Raw genomic sequence first — 20,655 nt, 5'->3', positions numbered from 1 at the left:
TATGAGAAACTAAGGCTTAAAGTTTAACAGTTAAAAAGGAAACTGTAACTGTCAAGTTCCTGACAGATAGCATCAAGAAACAATAAAATACTCATTTTTTTTGCCTCTACTTAGGTAGCGCCCCAAGAACACATGGTTATTAAGTGGCAGAGCCAGGATTCAAACATAGGTCTTTGACTCTCAGACCCTCTCCCAGAAGACAGCATGTCGATTTCTGCAGCTGAAAGTGTTGACCACCCACACCTTTGTGCCTGTAAGATGATGGAGGACTGGCATTTTGCCTGTAGGCTTAATTTTGCCTGCACCTCACTGTGGTGCGGGGGAGGTGGGCCCATGGTGGGGCTTTGTTGTTAACTTGTTTGACTACCCCCGTCACGGAGAACTCAACCAGAGTTCTGCGGGCTGGGGGCTGGGGGCTGTGGCTCATGGGAGATCTGCTTTTCCTTTTATATGAAAAGGTTAAGTCAACAGGTCGAAACTGAAGTGGGGAGTAGGAGGAACTCAGCGCCACGTGGCCTCAGTCCTCTCCATGATGGTGGGTGGAGTTAGGACCTGAGATGAGGTGGAGAGAAGGCCGCTGGGTACTGGTTACATGCCTGGCACTGACCTTGGCATTTCAAATGTGTTATCTCATTGCATCCTTATAACAGCCTAAGAAGTCTGTACTACTACTATTTGTTCCCATTTTACAGATGAAGATTGTTTTCTTTATCTAAGGTGGAGGTTTCAAGGACTCCTCAAGTCCATCAAGAGTCGGTTGGACAGTCAAAGCGCTTGCTGTTTCCATTATTACGCTGTGAGAAATGCTAGGAAAGACTAATAGAAGTGGCAAAATACCTGGCCAGAAAGGACTAGGGAAAACCCTCATTTAATGAGGCAGCATGAATTTGCAGTAAGTTTGTTTGAACCCTTTTTTAAAAGTCAGTTAGACTCTGGTGCAGAGATGGAGAGGGACAGCGCAGAGGACAGTGGTGGTGACCCAGGCTCAGGGGCAGCACGTCAGTTCAAAACTTGAGAGAACCAGGGGACCTAATGCATCCTTGACATCGCTCAGCCAGAAGGAGGAAGTGGTTGAGCGGGGAAAACCGCCCCAGAGAAAGGAGAGTAATGGTTAGGTGATGGTGAGAAGAGGCTTTATTTTCTCTATAGTGCTTATCACCACCCGACATACATATGTGTGTGGATTGCCTGTCTTCTAAGCTTCTGTCAGTTTTGCTCACAACTTTATCCCCAACGTCTAGAATGGTGACTGACACATGGGAGGTTATATATAACTCAAGTGATAGAGCACATGCTTAGCATGCATGAGGTCCTGGGTTCAAGTCCCAGTTCCTCCTCTAAAAATAAAAACCTAATTGCACCACCACCAAAGGGGGGAAAAAGAAGTAATGAGAAGAATGAATGAATAAATGGACATCTGAGTTGAGAATAATTTGAAAAAGAGGAAGTAGATCAAAGAGTTTCTATTTTCATAACATTATGGCTCACAGTTCTGTGCCAAAGATTTCCCTGAAGCCCAGTTCTGTCCCAGCAGCATGGTAGCCAGCTAGAGGTTATAGTTTTGCCGAGAGAGTGCTACGACATAGGTCTTTCCCTTAGGGAGCTACTCTCCAGTTAAGGAGGCCCACATTTACAAAGAACTAATGATAGTCAGTTGCATAAGTTAAGTACTAGGGAATCAGGCATTGTTGGCAAATTGATAATTCCCATCGGGTGAAGGGAGGTTTATTGATTTGCAGAGCAGTGGCTGGAGTGGAGGCACCAGATGGGGAGCAGGTGCAGGGGGTATTTGGACTGCGAGTGGCCTGTTTGGCCAGAGTGCAGGATACTTGGGAATTGAGGGGAGCAAAGTTGGGGTCAGGTGGTAAAGGGCCATGACAGCCAAACTCTCTTAAGGAGTTTGTCGCCACCTGACAACAAGGAACCATTAGACAGATTTTGAACAAAGCAACAACCTTATGGGTCTGTTTCAGGGAGCAGACGTGGCTTCATGAGGACGTTGGTGTGATAAGAGTGGTGGGAGGAGTGCTCCCTGTGAGACAGTGCCAGAGCCTGGTCTAGAGTGGTGGCTGAGAATGATCCAGGTAGCTACCATTCCATGAGCAACTCTTTGTGCCAGAGCCTGTGAAGTAGTGCTTGTTAACCCATTTTACAGATGGAAAGTTTGAGGCTCAGACCCAAAAAGTACTTAGCCACTGAGGTACGAGGGCATGCAGCCGATGAGAGCAGATGAGATGGAGGAGGAGAAGGTCAGACTAAAGAAGACAGGATATGGCCTGGGCACCTAGGAGTGTGGTAGTGATTAAAATAAGGAACTTTTTTTTTTTTCCTATTCCGTATCTACTGTGTCAGGTGTTGCCTGGGCTAGGACAGCGGAGATGAGGAACATCATCCTCCTTTAATAGAGAGCTCAGAGTCTGACAGGAAGATGGGGCAGCCGTGCAGAGACAAGGAAGCTTCTGTAGCAAGAAGAGCTCTTGTAGGGGGAAGGAAAGTTCCAGTTTGGATGGTAAAAGATAGTTACTGGTACAGTATTTTCTTGCCACAAAAGGATGAATTAAGTTTGTGTAATTCACAATGAATTTTGTGAATTTTTTTTTGTTGTTGTTGTTGTTGCAAAAAGCTTTGTTGTTTCATTTGGTCCAAGGCTTGGGAGAGGGCTCCAGGATGGTTAAAAAGCTGCCTGGTGACTGCAGAGAGGCTTCAGGCAGAATCCCTGACACCAGAGGGGCTCCATAAAGGACGCTGGGTTGCAGGGGCTCCATAAAGGACGCTGGGTTGCAGGGGCTCCATAAAGGATGCTGATTTGCAGAGGCTCCTAGTTGTGCTTGAGGGTGAGCCTTTTGAAGAGATACTCGCCCAGCCCAGCCTGGGGACCAGAGAGCCTGCAGAGGTTAGTCAGGTGGTTGCCTATCTTCTTGATGAGTTTCACCTCCTCATCCAGGAAGTGGTTCTCCAGGAAGTCACAGAAATGTGGGTCTGCGCATGGGCATGTGTAGGCCCCCTCCTGTGGGAACCAAGGAACGAGCCCTGGGCCGGAATGGTAAACAAGTTATAAAAAGCTGCAGACTCAGAGGTGAGAAGGCTGGTTAGCCAAGGACGGGTAAGATCCCCAGAGGGGGGCAACCTAAGACAGGCACAGCCGCCTGAGTCCAAGAAGAATATTGTGAAGCAGCCGTTTCTCATACATTCCGCCCTGATAAGCTGTAAGGCTCGCTGGTGCCAACACGAACATGATTTACCAAAACATAAAGGGTCTTCTGACCTTGAGCCAGACGCTGCCTGTTAACCATTTCCCTTGTCATTCTTCTTTGCTATATAAGACTGTGCAACTTAATAAAGCTTCAGAGTAGCCATCAGCTCTCTCCGTATACGGTGTGTATGTGTACATGGTATTGTGACATCGACAGCACGCAGATCCAAAAGGGCCTGGTTCAGGTTCTTCAGGACAATAGCAGCTTCCACAGCGTCCTGGGTTTTACCCCACTCATCCTGAGATGGCTTCTGCATGTCCTGGAAGTTTGCATTTTCAAGAGATGCCCCCTGCCCTCGGGCTTCTCCTCAGCCAATTCACGGAAAAAGTGGCCAATGCCCTCCAGAACCACATTGTCGAGGTTGAAATAGAAGCCCAGAGAGAGGTAGGTGTAGGAGGCCAGCAGAAGCATGTTGACCAGTGGGTTGATGGAAGCCTCAACCTCACTGGAATAATTCTGAAGAATCTGGGAGCTCATGGTTGATTGGTAATAAGGAGTTAAGCTCACAAAATGGTGTTGGCTGGTCCCAGAGGCTGAAGATAGCACAGTGACTGGTTCTGAAGGATGCGACTGGAAAAAAGGTTGAAGGGTGGTTGGAGGCTGGAGCAAGGAACATCCCTGTGTCTGTTCCATCCGAACGCTGTTGAAGCAAGAGACAGATCCGTGGGACTGCTGAACGCACTGTGAATTTTGTGAATATTAAGGATGTTTTCTCCTATGAGGATTTTGTACTTGTAATTTCGTGCTTAAGTGGATCAGCATCTTATCTTAAGGGTTTGGCATTTAACAGCCAGCCATAGGCTTTTGAAATGCCTTTTCTAGAAGTGGTTGAATTGAAATGATTACATGGATACTATCTTTTTTTTTCCCTTTCTTCATCGTGGTCAGTATTTTCTAAACGCTCACTGGGTACAAAGCACAGACAGCATTAATTAAGGATTTGATAGAAAGATGGAGCCCTTGCCTTCCTAGAGTTTCCAGTCTCAGAGAGAAATGGCAGGCTGGAATTTTGCAACAAACCAAATATCCCATCAGTATTGGTAACACCTCCATGTGGTTTAGCTGCAGCCCTGACAGTTTTGGAGGGAGTTTGGTGCCCAGCCCCTTTTGTTGGACCAGTTCGAGGAGGAGGAGGAGGTGGTGGCTTGGCAGGGGGGTTGTGCTTGGAAACACGGCAGAGGTATTCAAATCTCAGTGTAGAAAGAGCTGGTGGCTCCGAGGTACTGGCCCAGGCTCAGAGATGAGGCCCAGGGGAAAGGGAGTAAGAGGTGACTGTGATACCTTTTTGTGCATGGAGTGCCCACCTCCTGCTAAGGTTTGATATGCTTGATCTTGTGTAGTACTTCTGTAGACCTTCGAGGTAGGCTGAGCATCTGATTTTACAGGTGCGGAATCTGATGCTCTGGGAGGTTATATGTTTTGCACAGGTCCCCTTAGCTGGGAGGTGGCCAGCCAGGACTTAATCGTAGTGTGTCACTCCTCGGGCTGCCCCTTCCCCTAGTGGGCTGCAGGAGGGAATGCCTATGGAAGGATGGTACGGAGGAGGGGTTGGTGGGGGGTAGAATGTGGGGCTGGCCGGTGCCAGGGAGCATGGCTGCGAAGGGGGCAGAACACAGAAGGGCAGTTGGGCCAAGGGGAGCAGTGCGGGGGCGCCTCTGTGGGGCGGTGCCTGCCGAGGAGCCCCTGCCGCCTTCCAGGCCTTCCAGTGCTCGTGATTATGTGGCTCTTGGAGTTTGTGCAGGCTCTTCGGCTCCACTAAGGTATCTTTCATCCCACCTCGTTACTCAGTTGGTTTGCACCATTAGCTAGAATTGATACAAATTTTGCACATTCTTCCCACATTTGTTGACAGCTGCTTTTCCTTCTCCTTTGTTCTCTGCTGCCTCTGCAGAGTGGGCTTTTAGACCTTTCTCCTTTCCTTCAGGGTATGTTTCAGATGCAAGGACTTCAGAGTTCCTGGTGAGCTGGGGGTGGAGACGTAGAAGCTGGGCTGCTGCCTTTGCATTCTGACCTTACATCCAGTAAGCCCCACACCTTTGAAGAAGAGAGTTGTTTAGATCTGGCTACTTTAGCAACTCCGGGTTTTTTAATTGTGTCGGCCTAGGTCCTGCCAAACTGCATTGACTTAAATAATATTCCAGGTCAGGACCTACAGCTTTATGACCTGGACTTCTGGTCATTTCACTCAGTTCATCACTCAGTTCACATCTCATTATCCAGTAGAAAAGCTTTAGATACAAATGAACCGCCACACGTCAAAACATCCATTTTCCACCTGAGTGCTGGTCCCAGAACCATTACGATGGTGCGTACAGCTGTGCAGCCTTTCAGATCAGTTTCTGAACATTTTATTGTCTGGTTGTAACAGTGTAGGGAATAAAGAAGCTTGATATGTGTCCTTTCCAGTGCTTTCCAAGTATTAATAGTCAAAAATGGATGGTAGCTCATGTCCCTTTACTATACGAATGACACTTAGACAAAACTAAATATAACTACCTCAGCTATGTGGAGTTTGACTTCAGCTCCACACAAGAGTGTCTGTGATTTCAACTCTGGGAATCTAAGTCTCTTGGGCATTCTTGTTAGCTTGAATAGCTTTCTATACTTAGAAAAGATGGAGCAGAAATATTTAGATTAATACTCAAGTCACCACAGGATGAAACATTTTTAATTTTTTTAAGGGATTAGCTAGTGAGCCCTCCAGGATCATCCCCGTGGGCCCAGGGATGACCCCTATGGAGTGTGGCCTGCTCCTGGATGGAACAGAGCTCGGTCAGGTGTCAGTGTGCTCGCTTAGCCTGCGGGAGGCCGGGGGATTTGCTTCCTGCGAATCTTGCAAGCCTTCTTGTGTTGTGGTGTCTGTGACTGTGGGAGTAGCTGCTGCCAGGCGGTACCAGCTTGCCTGCCAGGCGCTCTTGTCGCCCATCCGAGACGCTCTGTACTTTCACAGACGAGAGCTCCCTCATCGTGTCCAGAGGGCCTCCTGTTGCTGTCTAAATGTTTGCCTTGGATATGCTCTCATGCACCACTGAATTCCCAGCTCTCCGAGTGGGCCTTCCTGGGGTGGGGAGCCTGGGCACCAGCCTCAGTGGATGATGGGGCCCTGGGTTGGGAGTTTGGAGACAGAGAGCCAGGCCCTTGATTCCTCTCTGCTGTAGGCTGGCGTGGGGCCGTTAGGCAACAGGGCCTGGTGGAAGCAGCATGACTGTGGGCGTTAAACTCAGACATACTTGGAGTAAAACCCAGCTCCACTCTTTGCTACTGGCCCTTGATCGTGGTGCTTAATCTCTCTAGGCCTTGGTTGCTTTGTCTGTGAAACAGGTACTTTGCAGGGTTGCTTTAAGAAGTAAATGGCAAGCTAAGTATAGCTCTAGCGCATTGTAGCCCCTCAGTAAACTCAGTTAGTAGTATCTGCAGTAACAACAGTCCCCACCATAACCTTTATGCATTTGCTCTCTTATCTGAGCGATAAAGTGGAAAAAATCATACATAGTTCAGGATTTGAATCTTGGATCTCATCATTGACATGTATTTCCTAGAAACAGTAATTAGAACAGTGAACACTTACGGAAGGCTCATGTGTCAGCCGTGCCAAATGCAGTCTCTCCCCACTGCAGCAGTTCCAGGGGCTGGTTGCTGTTACCTTGCCTGCTTTACAGACGAGGAAACTGAGGGCCAGAGAGGCTAAGTTACACTGCCAAGGTGGTGCCACAAGAAATGGAGGCCAGAGACTTGATAAAAATGCAGGGCTTTTTTATTCCAAAGCTGGTAGCCTCCATTTCCCCGTCAACAAGATGAATAAAGTGAGCCTCAGTTGAAACAATCCACGTGTGTGTGGATACGTGGTGTGTCCAGGGCCTCTGCCACCTCTGAGTGGCTTTTAACCTGAGCTCTGCAAGGTGGCCTGTGCCCCGGGTGGAGGAGGAGCTCGGTGAGTGATGGAGGAGGCCTCGCAGGCCGGGCTGCCCTCAGCTCCCGATGTTCTCTGTCTTCTTCTCACGGTCTGATGTGGTTTCCTCTGCTTCTTGCTCTAAACAGCAGACCTGCTTGGACTGTAAGAAAAACTTCTGCATGACCTGTTCGAGCCAAGTCGGGAGCGGGCCCCGCCTCTGCCTTCTCTGCCAACGCTTCCGAGCCACAGCCTTCCAGCGGGAGGAGCTCATGAAGATGAAGGTGAAGGACCTGAGGGACTATCTCAGCCTCCATGACATCTCCACTGAAATGTGCCGGGAGAAGGAGGAGCTGGTGTTCTTGGTGCTCGGCCAGCAGCCTGCCAGCGCCCAGGAGGGCAGGACTCACGCCCCTACCCTGTCCCCAGACTTACCCGAGCAGCAGGCCTTCCTGAGCCAGCCTCACACCAGCACGGGACCGCCTACCTCCCCTAGCCTCCCCTCCTCACCTGCACCGGCCACCTCTGCGCCGCCAGCCCGGGCTCAGGTACGGGCTGTTGGCGGCCTCGCGGTCTCTGCCAGTTTGGGGCTCGTTTTCCTCCCACTCCCTGCGTGGTGGGAGGGGCGAGGCCGAGCATCTCGGTTATGTGACCCCGTTCTGCTTACTGATCCTGGCGGATGTTTTCTGGACATCAGACTCCTGCTTTCACTTTTTTCCAGAGATACTGACTCAGGGTACCAGGTTTTTGTTTTTCATTTGTTTTAAATACATACATATCCCAGTTAGGCAGCTTTAAAAGTTTAATTGTCACAGAAATAGTTTGAGAAAACTCACTGTTAGTCTCTCCATTTAGTTCTGTTCAGCTTTGTCGTTGTCTTCCTTAGTGGGATAAGGAATCCGGTTCCTCAGTGGCCATCACAAGGCACAGAGGGAAAAAAGGACCGTGTAGAGGGAAGGGAGAGGAGGGAAACACTGACTTCCTGCAAGGACGCCGCTTCTCTTGCCAGCCTCTGTCCGGGTGGGGAGTGGTGGGCAGGCCGGGGGACAGTAAGCAGCCTCTTCAGCATCCCAGTCGGGCCTGGGGATAGTCAGCACAGCACAGCGGATGAATTACGAAATAGGCATGGCAAGGATGAAAGTGAGTAATCCACTGCTCCTGCCCTCAGAAAGCCCCTCTAAAGGGGGAAGGTAGACACAGAAACCAGCTACAGGGTTAGAGTGATGCTGGTGGACCTCACCGTTGTGGGAGGCGGGAAGATGTCCCATAGATAAACTTCAGTGCTTTGGTGACCCTTTTATTTCTATAGCTTGGGCAGTAGTGGGAGGTTTAGGACCTAGGAGATCCGGTTTCCACGTCCAATTTGTCACTGACCCTTGGGTCAACATGGGCGAAGTTTGATCCTTTACAGTGAAATGGGGTTAGTAGTCCGGACCACTTTTGCTCTTGGCAGGATGCTGGAAGGACTGACTAGCACAATCTCATGTCTGAAGAGCTCTGAGCCTCTCAGAGCAGCGTGTAGGGGTGTTGTCCGTCCCTCACAGGTGTGGGTGGCTGCTGCCTTGTGTTGATGATCACCTCCTCTGCCAGGACGGGGCCCTGATTCAGCTCTGACGAGCACTGAGGCATAAAAGCCACTGTGACAGCTCTCTTTACCTGCAGGAAGCTCGTTTCACTCCCTTGTTGGCTCCCTTGTTGGCTGCTTTCTCCCCAGCATGCTCTGGAGTTTAACTCTTTCCAAAAGTCTGGCTCTGTCTGCTGGACAGGTTTTACCTCCTGCTCTGACCTCCTCCCTTTGCTTGGGTGAGTGTTTTTCTCTGTGGGGAGCCAGGAGAGTACCGCGAGGGAACCCACCCCCCAAAAAAAACTTCAGGTGGGTTTTTCAATAAAAGGAGTTGGTTTTAAGCTTCCTTTTATTAATCAGAAGTTTCCAAACTGTACCCACAGGGCATACCGTGTTATCAGATCTCATTGGGTACTTCACTGGTTTTGTCAGATGGCCTACAGGTCAGCTCACATCCCATGTTGTGAGGTCTGCATTTTGCAAGCCAGAAGAACCGGGGAAGCGAGGTGACTTGTGCAAGGCTGCCCGACAGCTGTACAGTGAGCTGCACCCAGGGTGCCCATCTGCTCGGAGTGCTTGCCGCGCTAGGCTTCCTTCCTTTCCCTGTTTCCAGGGCACTAGTTGCTGGTGGAGGAAGTGTGTGGAGTGAGCCCAGCGATCGGCAGATCCTTGTGGTAGATTCTGATTTAGCCCGCGGGCAAACCAAGAAGAGAGGAGCGTGCTCTGCAGCATGAGATCTAGTTTCTCTTTCTTGGAGAAAACAAAAAGGATATGTAAAAGCTGTCTACTTAGGCAGAGGTTAGGCTCTGAAAGACTGTAACTCCAAGGTGACACCAGGAGGCCAGGGGTACCACATCCACTTAAAGCTAGGAGGAAACTAGACACGTTTTGGATGCATCTTCTTCATACATGTATGCTGTGTATGGGAGCCCGTCATCACGTGGCATTTTTGGTGGTGTTGGTGGCTCCTGCCCTTCATTTCCACCATGAGGTTACTTTTCTCTTCTTAATTAGCTCCATATTATGCATCCTAATTTGAGATGAGTGGCTGGGGCCAGTGAGTGACTGGTTTTTCAGCTTGTCCCTTTTCTGGTGCTCTGAAGAGTCTAGTGGAAAAGGCCTGTGAGCTCAGATACCTCTTTGCTCTGGGCTCACACTAGGCCCTTTGCCAGCTGGGAGCAGTGAGTAAAGAGGATCTAGTTAAGGGATTTGTGGCTTATATGGTGATGAGATTTAGGAGACTCACTGTTCTGACTGCTCTTTCCTGGAGGAACGTCTTGAGAAATTAGAATTCTAAGCAGAATGAAACTTCTTAAGCACAGGCATTTGTCTGATACAGTCTTAGGCTAATAGATTCTTAAATGCATGAAAACCATTTTGACCAGGTTTCAAGACAGCTCTTAGTGATAGTGCACCCTGCTGGTTGGAGCACATTTCTAGAATGTGAGAGCAGCGATTAACTGGAAGAGGGGGTAGGGTGGTGAGGGTCTGGAAACTGTGTCTCATCTGGGCCAGATGGGGAGGCCAGGGAGATTCAGTGTGGAGGAAGGGAAGACATGATATGAACAGTTGGGAAGAAAATAGTTAACACTGGTCTGAGGGTCAAAACCAGGGATGGTGGGTGGAAGTTGTAGGGAGGGCAGTTTGAAGTCATTATCAAGAAGAAACTCGATGGCAGAGAGCAGTCCGCAGAGCAGTGGGTGTGTGACCTTCCTTCTGCTCAGAGTGTTCAAGCTGAGACTAAACTGACGGTGAGTGGCGGTAATGCCATCCTGGTGGTGGGCAGAATTAATGCGCTCTTGTTCTAGAGTTGAAATCTATTTGTGTTGTTTTTCTGCCTGACAGTGTTGTTAAAGAGCAGCCTTTGTAATGCTGTTGTGCAAGATTCCAGATTGCTGGGGGAGACGGGAGCACTGTGTGAGCTGGGGAGAGGCCTGCGCTGTGCAAAGCCCTGGGACATCTCTGTGGATGTCATGGCACCTTTCTCTTCCCACAGGCCAATGGCCATGTGTCTCAGGACCAAGAGGAGCCCATCCACCTGGAGAGCACGGCCAGAGCACCTGCTGAGGAGGAGACCCAGGTGGGGCCTCTGCTCCCCCCATGTTCTGAGGCTGTCCCTAGGAACCTCTCAGCCAACTCAGAGTGAAGAGAGAAGGATCAGTGTGTGATGACAGTCCTTCTGACACTCTATTTTCAGGGGTGGAGTTTAGTGCTAGCGTTCCACAGCGACCTTGGAAGGTGTCAGTGTGGAGCTGTGAGGTCACAGCGGAGAGTGGGGAGCTGCATGGCCCACTAGTTTCGTCTCTTGATTCTTGGAGCTGCCAGGGGGCAGGCTCCTGGTGCCGCTGTGTGAATCCTGGCCCTTCTTTCTGCTTCTAGTGCACAGCAGCCATCGTCAGGGTTAGGAGGCCAGGTAATCAGGAGGAAAGGTGAGAAGGGGTTCAGGCCTCGGCCGTGGCGGGGCCAGTCCAGAGGGCACAGCCGTCAGGGCCGTGGAGCTGCGGTCGAGGCTGCGGAGAGAAGAGCGCTCCCCAGGAAGTTGGCTTCTTCCGTGGGAAAGCGAAACTCTCCTGGGGTGGGGGGTGGCCAGCACCATTCTCATGGGTTCCTTGTGCTGCCACATTTCACCTTCACAGGAGCTTGTGTGGTGGGGCCTCCTCTTTATGGAGGGCAGAGGGGCTCAGAGGTGAGCAGCTTGTCCCATACTCTTTGAGCACTAATCAGTGGAGGAATCAGGATTCAGAACTGGGGCCATCTGACCCAGACCGGTGCCGCTCCTCCTGCCAGGTCACACTGATCGGTCGGTGTGTGGCTGGACGTGCCTGCCCACGGAACTTGGGTCAGGAAGAGGCTATGGCCTATTTTGTGGTGCAAAGCACCGTACCAGGTACTCCTCTTGCCTCTGTTCCTATTCCTCTTGAGGTCAGTCATCAAAAGTTACAGGGAGATGAGGGCTCTAGAGTCCTTGGAGAGAGAGCCTTGGCTGGGGCTGGGGTGCTAAGCCCACCGATCTCATCTTTGCCTTTGCAGTCCGTGGACTCAGAGGACAGCTTCGTCCCGGGCCGGAGGGCCTCTCTGTCTGACCTGACCGACCTGGAGGACATCGAAGGTCTGACTGTGCGTCAGCTCAAAGAGATCCTGGCTCGCAACTTCGTCAACTACAAGGGCTGCTGTGAGAAGTGGGAGCTGATGGAGAGGGTGACGCGGCTGTACAAGGATCAGAAGGGACTGCAGCACCTGGGTGAGGGGCCTTCTGGGTGGCAGCTGCACAGATTTCCAGAGTGCTGGCTATCATGCTTTATAGTTGACATCAACCTGACTAAATTTCCATGCTTTTAGCCCAGGAAGGAGTCACCTGACGCATTCGCACCATCTAATAATAGCTGTCCTTTGGAGTTGAGTGCTAGGATCAGGTTAGGCACTGGAACCTTGCAACAGTCTGTGAAATAGGCATTAATACATCTTTTCTTGTAGAGCCCAGATTTGAACTGAGGATTTCCTGGTCTAAGCCTCTGGCCTTTCCCACCATACGTCCGTCCCCCGCCCCATACTCACTGCCCCCTCTACCAGCACTCAGCTCTGCACGCACCGCGCGGGAGGGCCGTGTCTGTGTTGCCTGCACTTGGGTTGTTCCTTTTGTTCATTCCCAAAGCATTCTACATGGTATCATTCTCAGCCATGCCCAGAGGTCTGTGGTCAAATAAGTTTGGGGGAAAAGATACTTTACAGAGAGAGGTGTGTTCAGCTGTTCTGGAACTCCGCATTTCCTGAAATGACTTCACTCAGAAACTACCCTCATCCCCGCACCCCCCCCCCCCCCCCCGCCACAACTGGCTTGGCTCCCTCAGGTCAACATTTTGATTCCTTGCCTGCGAATAGTGGTTGAAGTCAGATTTCACATTTTCTCCCAGGAGCTCAAATTCATCAGAGTTAGGGGACATCTGACCAGTCACCTGATCACACTCTTCCCTTTGGGTTGTCCCCAGAGCTTCCCTAGAGTGGTGAGGACCTGGGGAATAGATGGCTGTGCTGGGAACTGCACCACACTCCCTGGCTGACTGGAACAGACTGCGCCTCCTTTCCTGACTTTAATCCTGGCTTCAAAAGCAATAAAAAAGGACATTGTGCCTATGAAGTATCCTTCCTACTTGGCAGTTTTGTTCATGACAAAGCAGTGGAATCCCTTTTTCTAAGACTAGACCAGACACACCAGCAGGAGCTGTGTGTGAGTTCTCCACGTGTAGTGTGAGTGAGGAGGGCGGGGGGTCTGTCTGGGCTCCTGGCCGGCCTGGTTCCCAGCAGGGGAGCAGTCAGAGTTCAGAAGTGAAGTCAGGGTGGGTGGAGACTTTTCTCATGCCATCACATGTTCAGATAACTTCTTTCTCTTCCCTTTTCAGTGTGTGGTGCTGAAGACCAAAACGGTACGTAGTTGTTCCTGTTTGGGAACAGGCTTAGGCTCTCAGCTCTTCTGTCCTTTCCCTCCATCAGCCCTGATTCCTGTTAACAGTCTGAGAATCTTGAGCATATCTGTATCCAGAGAGGGTGTCGGGAGTTCACTGAGAACCAAGGCTTCTCAGCATCTTTAGAAAAACCCATTGCTGTCCCTGGGAAGGGAGAGGAGTGGCAGGCAGCACACCTAGGGACAGCATGATCTGCATACCTCTGGATTGTCAGAGTGCAGAAACCAGTATTTGTAAGGTATTCCACAAAGCAAGTGGTGGCACCTGGCACGTCCAGGTCATCTTCCTTACTCCTGGGACTAAGGCATTCCCTCCCCTACAGTTTTCACTCTATTTCGGTCTGAGTTGGGAGGGTCTCTGTGCACCTTCAGGGAAGTCACTTGGATATTTATCAGCTTCTGGTACCAACCCAAAAGAAAGGGTGTGATGACCTGAGAACCTTGTTTATACAGGGCTGGGTAGTGGTTAGAGCTGCTCTGGGAACAAATCAGGGGAGGTGTCACATCTAGTGCTCTGTATGGCACTCAGCCACCACTGGGCCTCTGGATACCCCCTGAATGCATTGCAGAAATCATACTGGATCATTCTAAAATATGTCAGCCGTTTTTGAAAGCCTGAAGGCTGTATGGTTGTAAGCTTTTCGCCAAGAATGAATGTTCTCAGTGTAGGGGCCTGCAAAGCATTTTAAAACTTTTTTTCAGAAGACTCTCCAAATTCATTATTTAGTAAAATGGCCTTTTGCCCAGAGTGGGGCACAGTCTTCTGGCTGATAAAGTTTCGAGAGTTGAGCTCCCTCAAATCATTTGGAGATCTAGACCCTCTCCTAATACCAAGATCTGGCCACTCTACTTGGTGTCTTCCTTCCTTTTTCCGATTCCCTGGGACAATGCTGGCACCTGACTTGATGAGCTTGTTAATCCTGAGAGAAGTAATCAGTAGTGAAATTGTGTAAATTATTCTTGCTCATCTTGGGTATTTATATAATTCAGTTGTTTCCAAACCTTCCCTGGTAGGGCCAACAGCTCCTCTGGGGGGTAAATAGGTTTCACTAACTCTCATAGCCAGCCCACCACAGTTATCTCTTCACTTTTTGAATAGTCCAGGAACAAGAAAAGAAATGCAGAAGCAACAGAGGATGAGGGAATTCCCTGGGGAACAGCAGAGGTGGCTGGTACTAGGCCAGGTCAGGCTACCAGTTAAAATGTGCTGGAGATGTCTGCTTGGACGTGAAGGTTTTTCTGTTCCTGCAGCTGAACGAGGATACTGGCCGTGCCCACTGTATGTTACCACTGGCACAAGCCAGTGAGCTGTCACTGAGAACAGTCTGCACTGAGCAGTTAATACTGTCTTGGAGTCCCTGCCCTCAGGCCACTTGCCCAGAAGCCTGCCTGCCTTAATTTGAATCCTTGGGCAAGCCACTTAACTCTTTGGTCTCAGTTGCCTCATTTATAAAATGAGTAACAAGAGTACCTACTTCATAGTTTTTGTAAGGATTCAATGAGTTAAAACATGCAAAGCGTTTAGGACCCCGCCTGGCTCCTGGAAGCATTCAGTAAATGTGAGCTGTTATCAGTCCCTTGGGGCATGTTCATTTATCAGACATCCAGAGAGCGTCTCCCACGTGACTGGCGTTTCAGGGGTTCAGAGATGAGAATCAGACCTCAGAGCATAAAGCAGAAGCCAATTATATAATTGTAGAAATTGATTGAATTTGTTGAATTTCAGAGCCCATATAGTGTAGTGGGGGAGACAAATAGGCAAAACCAGAAATCCTAATCCAGCGTGATGAGCAGTCACTGGAGTATGAATACAGTTGTGCGTGGGGTGCACAGAGGAGGGAGCCGTGATCTCTGCTGGGCTGTGGCACCAGGGGGTCTGAGAGGGAGCCCAGGGGCAGTCTGTGGCATGGCGCAGGGGCCTCCCGTGATCCTTGGCTTTATTAAATTGGGGATGTATTTACAGATAAGCCTCGTGATCCTTAATGAACTATTCCTTACAGCTCCGTCTATATCTGAACTTTTCTGAACCAGCTTTATCTTTTCAGCATGTTCTGCCTCAGGGGATATTGAGTCCCTGAGTGCCATTCATTCAGTGGATTACAGCCTCAATTGTACAAAAATGACTTCTTTTAAGCTTTGAGGACTTTGCTGTATTTAATTCTCATGTTCTAGGAGCCTTTGATCTTCAAGTTCTTTACTTTTCAAATCTATAGCCTGACCTACAGAGGTGCAGATCGAACTAGCAAGTGGAATTAGTTACTGGGGGAGAGTTTTCTAGTTCTGTCTGAGGAAGCGTGTGGATTTAGGGGGGTTTCACAGTGTGCCTGTTCTCCCCACCCCGTCCCCACCCCATACGCTTAAGACAGTCTTCTTACTGTCCCCTCTGCCCCTTTTCTGCTCTGTGTGTGTATAGGGGGAGCAGTGCCGTCGAGTCTAGAAGAGAACCTGTGTCGGATCTGCATGGACTCGCCCATTGACTGTGTTCTGCTGGAGTGTGGCCACATGGTGACCTGTACCAAGTGCGGCAAGCGCATGAACGAGTGTCCCATCTGCCGGCAGTACGTGATCCGAGCCGTACACGTCTTCCGATCCTGAGGACTTGTACCGGCTTCTTCAGTGCCTTACAGGGACATAGCTCAAGGTATCTAGGCCCGCAGTTGGCCAGCTTGCAGGGGGCAGGCCAACAAGGAAATCTGCAGTGTTCCCAAGACCAGGGCAAGCAAAGATGCTGTGTCACCTCTTGGCATGCCTGTCTTGGTTCAGAGGTGCAGCTCGGGGCCGGCAGAGCCTGAGGCCAGTGGGAACTGGTAGATCACACGGGCAAGTCCCAGTTTCAGTGATCTTGGGGTGATCATGGTGACTGATGAAGAGAGGACTTTCCACAGTTTGGACCATCTCTTTCTTCCTCTGAGAACCTAAACAGTTTCACCCTTCCTCCTGGAGTCTGCCCACCCGCCTGAGCTGTGTGCCTCTGTTTCACCCATGAGAAGTCTTGGTAGAGATGCCTCTCTTCCTCCCCAGCACACCTGGGTTCATTTCTGGTCTCTCTGGCTTTCTGTGCTTTAAAACCAACCTTTGCTAAAGTCTCTTGCTTCATTACTTAAAATTCATTCTTTCTTCAGACCAAAAAGATGTTAGCTTACCAGACCAATAGTAATCCTCCTTAGGACAGGATTTGGGCCAGTAAACTTATCTTTGGTGAGAAATGAAACACAAATACCATTGAAAGTTTTTGAAGTCATTAAGAATTGCTTCCTAAAGTGCTGGGATTGGAAGCTATCAGTCTCCTGACCGGACCTTGGGAGCCAACAAAGCATCTAGCTCTCAAACTCCTGGGAAATTCTGGTCTCTGTGCGTGAGCTGGTGCATGGATCATCTCTGCTTCTCCTCTTAGGGCCCGACTTTGCACCATCCTTCATTCTAGTTTTTGAGAAGAGGAAAAGCACTGGGTGGAAGCAGTGGCTTTCTGCTTAGCTTTTGACTTCTCCAACAGAGAAGGCTTCTATCAGTCTCCCTTGAGAATGAAGTCTTTTTCCCGTGGAGGTTTTAAACACGGTCTGACTGAAGGCACAGACTTAGGCAGAGAGCCTGACTCTTCTCTAGCCAGACTTCCCATGAAGTTCCTGGAGGCCAAGCATGCAGGACAGAGTACCTGAGAGGTTCAGAAGGTACTGAATGAGGCTGGATTCAGCCCTTGAGTAGACAGCTGGAAGTTTTAGTTCCCCAGGTTGGTGGGGACTCCCTACTCCCATTCCCTTTCTTAGCCTACTGACTTGGGGGCAGGTCAGGAACAGGCATTCTCCAGGCCCTTTAGGAAGGACTGTGGAATGAGTTAGTGATATTAGGGTCTTTTCACCACTGGAAGAGCGTAAGGAAAGTCTGCTGGAGAACCTTAGCCAAGCACAAACATACATATGATCAGAAGAGCGTGTGTGCAGCCATTACCACTGGATGAACTATGCAAACCCTAAACACCTGAGGGCCTTGGCAGTCATGCCTCCCCACCCCCACAGCCAAGACTTTGAAGAACCAACCATGACTTTGGAAAGCAGTGAGAAACCTCTAAGGGAACCTATTTATTGGTACCGCTAATCCTTTTTGGGGGAGTGAAATAATTTCATAAAGTGGCTGTCAGCTGAACACTGGGCCACGTACCTCCACGTTATACCAAGTCCTCAGTGATTGGATTCTGGGCTACTGCCTTTGTAGGGAACGGGGGGCGTTCAAGGTTTCCCTATGAAGACACCATCTTTCACCTTTCTGCTGGACAGTAAATACTAGTTTACAGTGCCTACTAGTTTAGCAAAGGATTCAAGCTACTTCTCAGTCCCACTGTGAAGCAGGTCTGCGTGTATGCAGCTCCGTTATAGCCTAGCAATAACTGCAGAGCAGAAGCTGGCTCTGTCTCCCTGTTTAAAACTTGCTTTCTCTGTTGAGGCCTTACCTCTCCCTACCTGTTTCCCTCCTAGACATGAGTTAATATCCGGATGATTGGTTTGTAACCTCAATAAGAGAACTGATGTCATTTACTCATTTTGGAGAAAGAACCTGCCTTGAATTCTTCTAATCTCTTTTGGTGAAGGTTTCCATTTGGGGAAAAAGGTGTCAACCCCCCCCCCCCATTTTTTGTTATCTTCTTCATTATTTACCAGATAAACGTTGGGAATCCCCAGACCCCATGTTCAGTTACTATCTAATCTAGGCAGAAACCCTGACTTTGATCCTTTAATGCTCTCTCCTGCCCCTCATGGATCCTTGGTCTTAATTATCATGGAAACATCTAATTCTTCCAGTTATTCCATGGCTTTTGCTGTGATTGTTCTGAGATTTCAGTTGAGACTTGTTTTAAAAGCCTTGGATAGCTGACTGGTTCATAATACATTGCAATAGCTGGATCCACACTAGTAAGAGTAAGCTGTACAGGACTTAGTGCTCAATATATATTGTATAAATTTGTTGAACTCTTTTGGATGTGAATGTGTTATTTCAAGTGGCTTATATTAATATTTTCTCAGACTTACTTGGGTGTTAAAGCAAACCCAAATGTGTATTTTTTGTTACAGAGCTCTGCTTTATAATTTTGTAATAAAGTTCCATTATAGATGCCTGTCCAATCTGATGTGAGGATGCCAGAGGTCTGTTAAGTCTGACGTGAGCTGATAAACCACAGGCTAATCCCAGGCCGTGTGCATACAGGCATGCTCTTGATAGACTGCATTATTCTTGGAGATGCTTGGGCCATGTGGCCTTGGTCATGGAAAAGCCTAGAAGAGGATGGGAGCAGGCTAGGAAAAGGACCAATCCTCAGACTAAAATAGCTTTGAAGAAGCATCAGGTGAGTTCATTTGACTCCGCCTTGGTAGAGCTGGACCTTAAAGACGTGGGTAGAAAGGAATCTGAGGGCAGTCAGGGTGCCTAGTTAAGTCTTCACATGACCCCGGGAGATGGACAGGAGCTTGTGGATGCAGCTGTGGTGGCTGGAGTGTGGCTCTGAGGTTGGCCCAGCCTTGAGGCAGACTGCCGTGTCTGTGCAAGTCTGTATACCTTCCTGAGCAGGTGCCAGGAGAAGGGACTCCTGAGAACGCAGCCTTTGGGAGAGCTACATTAAGCGCAACTCTGCGCTGTGACTGCCCGAAGGAGAAGGTGTTGTGCCAGAAGGGTGTAAAGGCTTGAAGTTGAGCCACAGCACTTTGTCCTCATTGTTCTGGGCGGCTGACCCACACAGCACCCAGGATGACCTCTTGTCTGCTGCCAACCAGAAGCAAATAAACAAAGGCTCAAAAGAGGGCAGGCCACCAGGGCTCTGCCAGGGAGGTGTAAGAAGATACTGCTTAGGATCTTTGGAAGTACATGGACACAAAATTGTAAATAACCTCAGCAGCAGAAAAAACAAACGTGTCAGAAAGACTGGAAGGAAATAAACACCTCCAACAGTGGCCTGCAGGTAGCGCACCCAGTGAGGGGGCAGGCCTCTTTGCTGGGCAAGTGCGCCCTGAGTGAGACCGCAGGGGCAGGTGGGGCTGGGTCAGCCAGGCCGGAGGGCAGCTCTGCTGGCAGAATCCCAAGGGGAGAGCCTCGTTCTGCTGCCCTGTCCAGCTGCTTGGCCTGAGGCGGCTGGAGAGGGCGATGAAAATTTTTGTAGGTCAGTGCTCAGAGGAGCAGCAGCTTTGGTCTCCACAGAGGGTAGAAAGAGTGTCTTATTCTCAATCCTGAAGCCAGACTGAATGGTGTCTATTCAGAAACACCAAATATCCTGGCCTAGAGTCAGGGCGGCACCACCTCCTCCTGCCTCTTCCTCCCAACATGTTTTAACCAGCAGGTGGAAACCCAGGTCAGTCAGGTTGTAGTTGGCCTCCCAGCAGAGCAGGACCTTAGCCCAGCACACCGGTGGGGGCGGGGGGGGGGGGAGGGGCCCCAACTCACACAGACTTGAGCAAGTTTCAGAGGTTGAGTCACGTTAACCTTGCTCAGAGGGGCTGGACAAACAAGCCTGCCAATTTGTTAAGAAACGAGAATGAGAATGGACCTTCAGAAGTCAGCAGAACTGAGTTGGAAGCCAGTTCAAAACCAGATGGTGCCATGATGAGGCTGCACTCAGACCAGCAGGAGCTGGAACACACAGGTGCGAGGCTGTGGAAGTGGAAGTGGTGTGACGGCTCTGAAGTTACAGGCCAGGCCCCCTCCCCTGGGCAGGGGCTCATGCCAGTGAGTTTCCCGACTCTGTAGACAACTTCATGCCAGGCTCCGTGCTAAGTGCCTCACGTAACGCATCTTGAGTGTACTTACTGATTTTTCCCTGCCCATTCCTCTACAGTTATAGCTGTTAAGTTTCAGGGCTCAATTTGAAACAGGTCTGTCTACACCTGCATGGTCCAGTGTGGTACTCGCTAAAGTTGAATGAAAATGAAAAGTTCAGTTCCTCAGCTGTGTTAGCACATTTCACGTGCTCAACATGTGCTCAGCAGGCGAATGCAGCTGGTTCACACCGGCTAGTGATGTACAGGATTCTGGTGCTGTTAAAACTTCAATTGAACAGTACTTGTCTATGCTGAACTGTTTTCCTTTTATTCAAATAAATCAGCCTCGGGTGGCATAAGAGCCATTCTCTGTAAGCAGGCTGTGTAGATCTGTTCTCAGGTGGGTTTTTAAAGAGCAGCCTTGTGTCCATATTTTGGGGAGGCAGATTCTCCTGGAGCCCCGTCTCCCCAAGGAGCAGCCCAGACAACCTCCCTATTCTTCATATAGGCCCTGTTTTCCTACCTGATCCTGGTCCCCTCCCTTCAAACCAGACCCACACCCTGGAATAGGAGAACACAGAGAATTAAAGACATAAAATTCATTGTTTTCTTTCAAATGAGGCTTCATTCCTGGCAAAAAGAGCCAGGCTGAATAAAAGTTTTGCCAAATATAAGCATTTCTGAGGAGTCTTTTTAAATACAACTTTAAAATGAGCCTGGAAGTCTAAGGGGCAGGCGAGGGACAGAAGACT

At 49.6% G+C, this 20,655-nt stretch overlaps 1 protein-coding gene and 1 pseudogene across 5 annotated transcripts in view; one reads left to right on the top strand and one right to left on the bottom strand.

Moving 5' to 3' along the window:
* The window catches only part of RFFL (ring finger and FYVE like domain containing E3 ubiquitin protein ligase), a 66,157-nt gene extending 45,580 nt beyond the window's left edge, over positions 1-20,577 (top strand). For 4 of the 5 annotated variants that reach the window (XM_064495933.1, XM_031468282.2, XM_011000371.3 and 1 more), the window contains exons 3-7: positions 7,293-7,691; positions 10,704-10,787; positions 11,738-11,948; positions 13,105-13,128; positions 15,580-20,577. In XM_064495933.1, coding sequence (XP_064352003.1) covers positions 7,293-7,691; positions 10,704-10,787; positions 11,738-11,948; positions 13,105-13,128; positions 15,580-15,761 — 900 coding nt within the window. In that variant the 3' untranslated portion in view covers positions 15,762-20,577. The remainder of the gene's footprint in view (positions 1-7,292; positions 7,692-10,703; positions 10,788-11,737; positions 11,949-13,104; positions 13,129-15,579) is intronic. The other variant, XM_031468281.2, reaches the window with a different exon arrangement.
* On the bottom strand, positions 2,555-3,888 carry LOC116157747 (ferritin light chain-like; annotated as a pseudogene).
* Positions 20,578-20,655: the final 78 nt, after the last annotated feature.

This window comes from Camelus dromedarius, chromosome 16, assembly GCF_036321535.1.
Source record: "Camelus dromedarius isolate mCamDro1 chromosome 16, mCamDro1.pat, whole genome shotgun sequence".
In the NCBI taxonomy this organism is placed as follows: domain Eukaryota; kingdom Metazoa; phylum Chordata; class Mammalia; order Artiodactyla; family Camelidae; genus Camelus; species Camelus dromedarius.
This window is presented reverse-complemented; position numbering and strand designations above follow the sequence as displayed.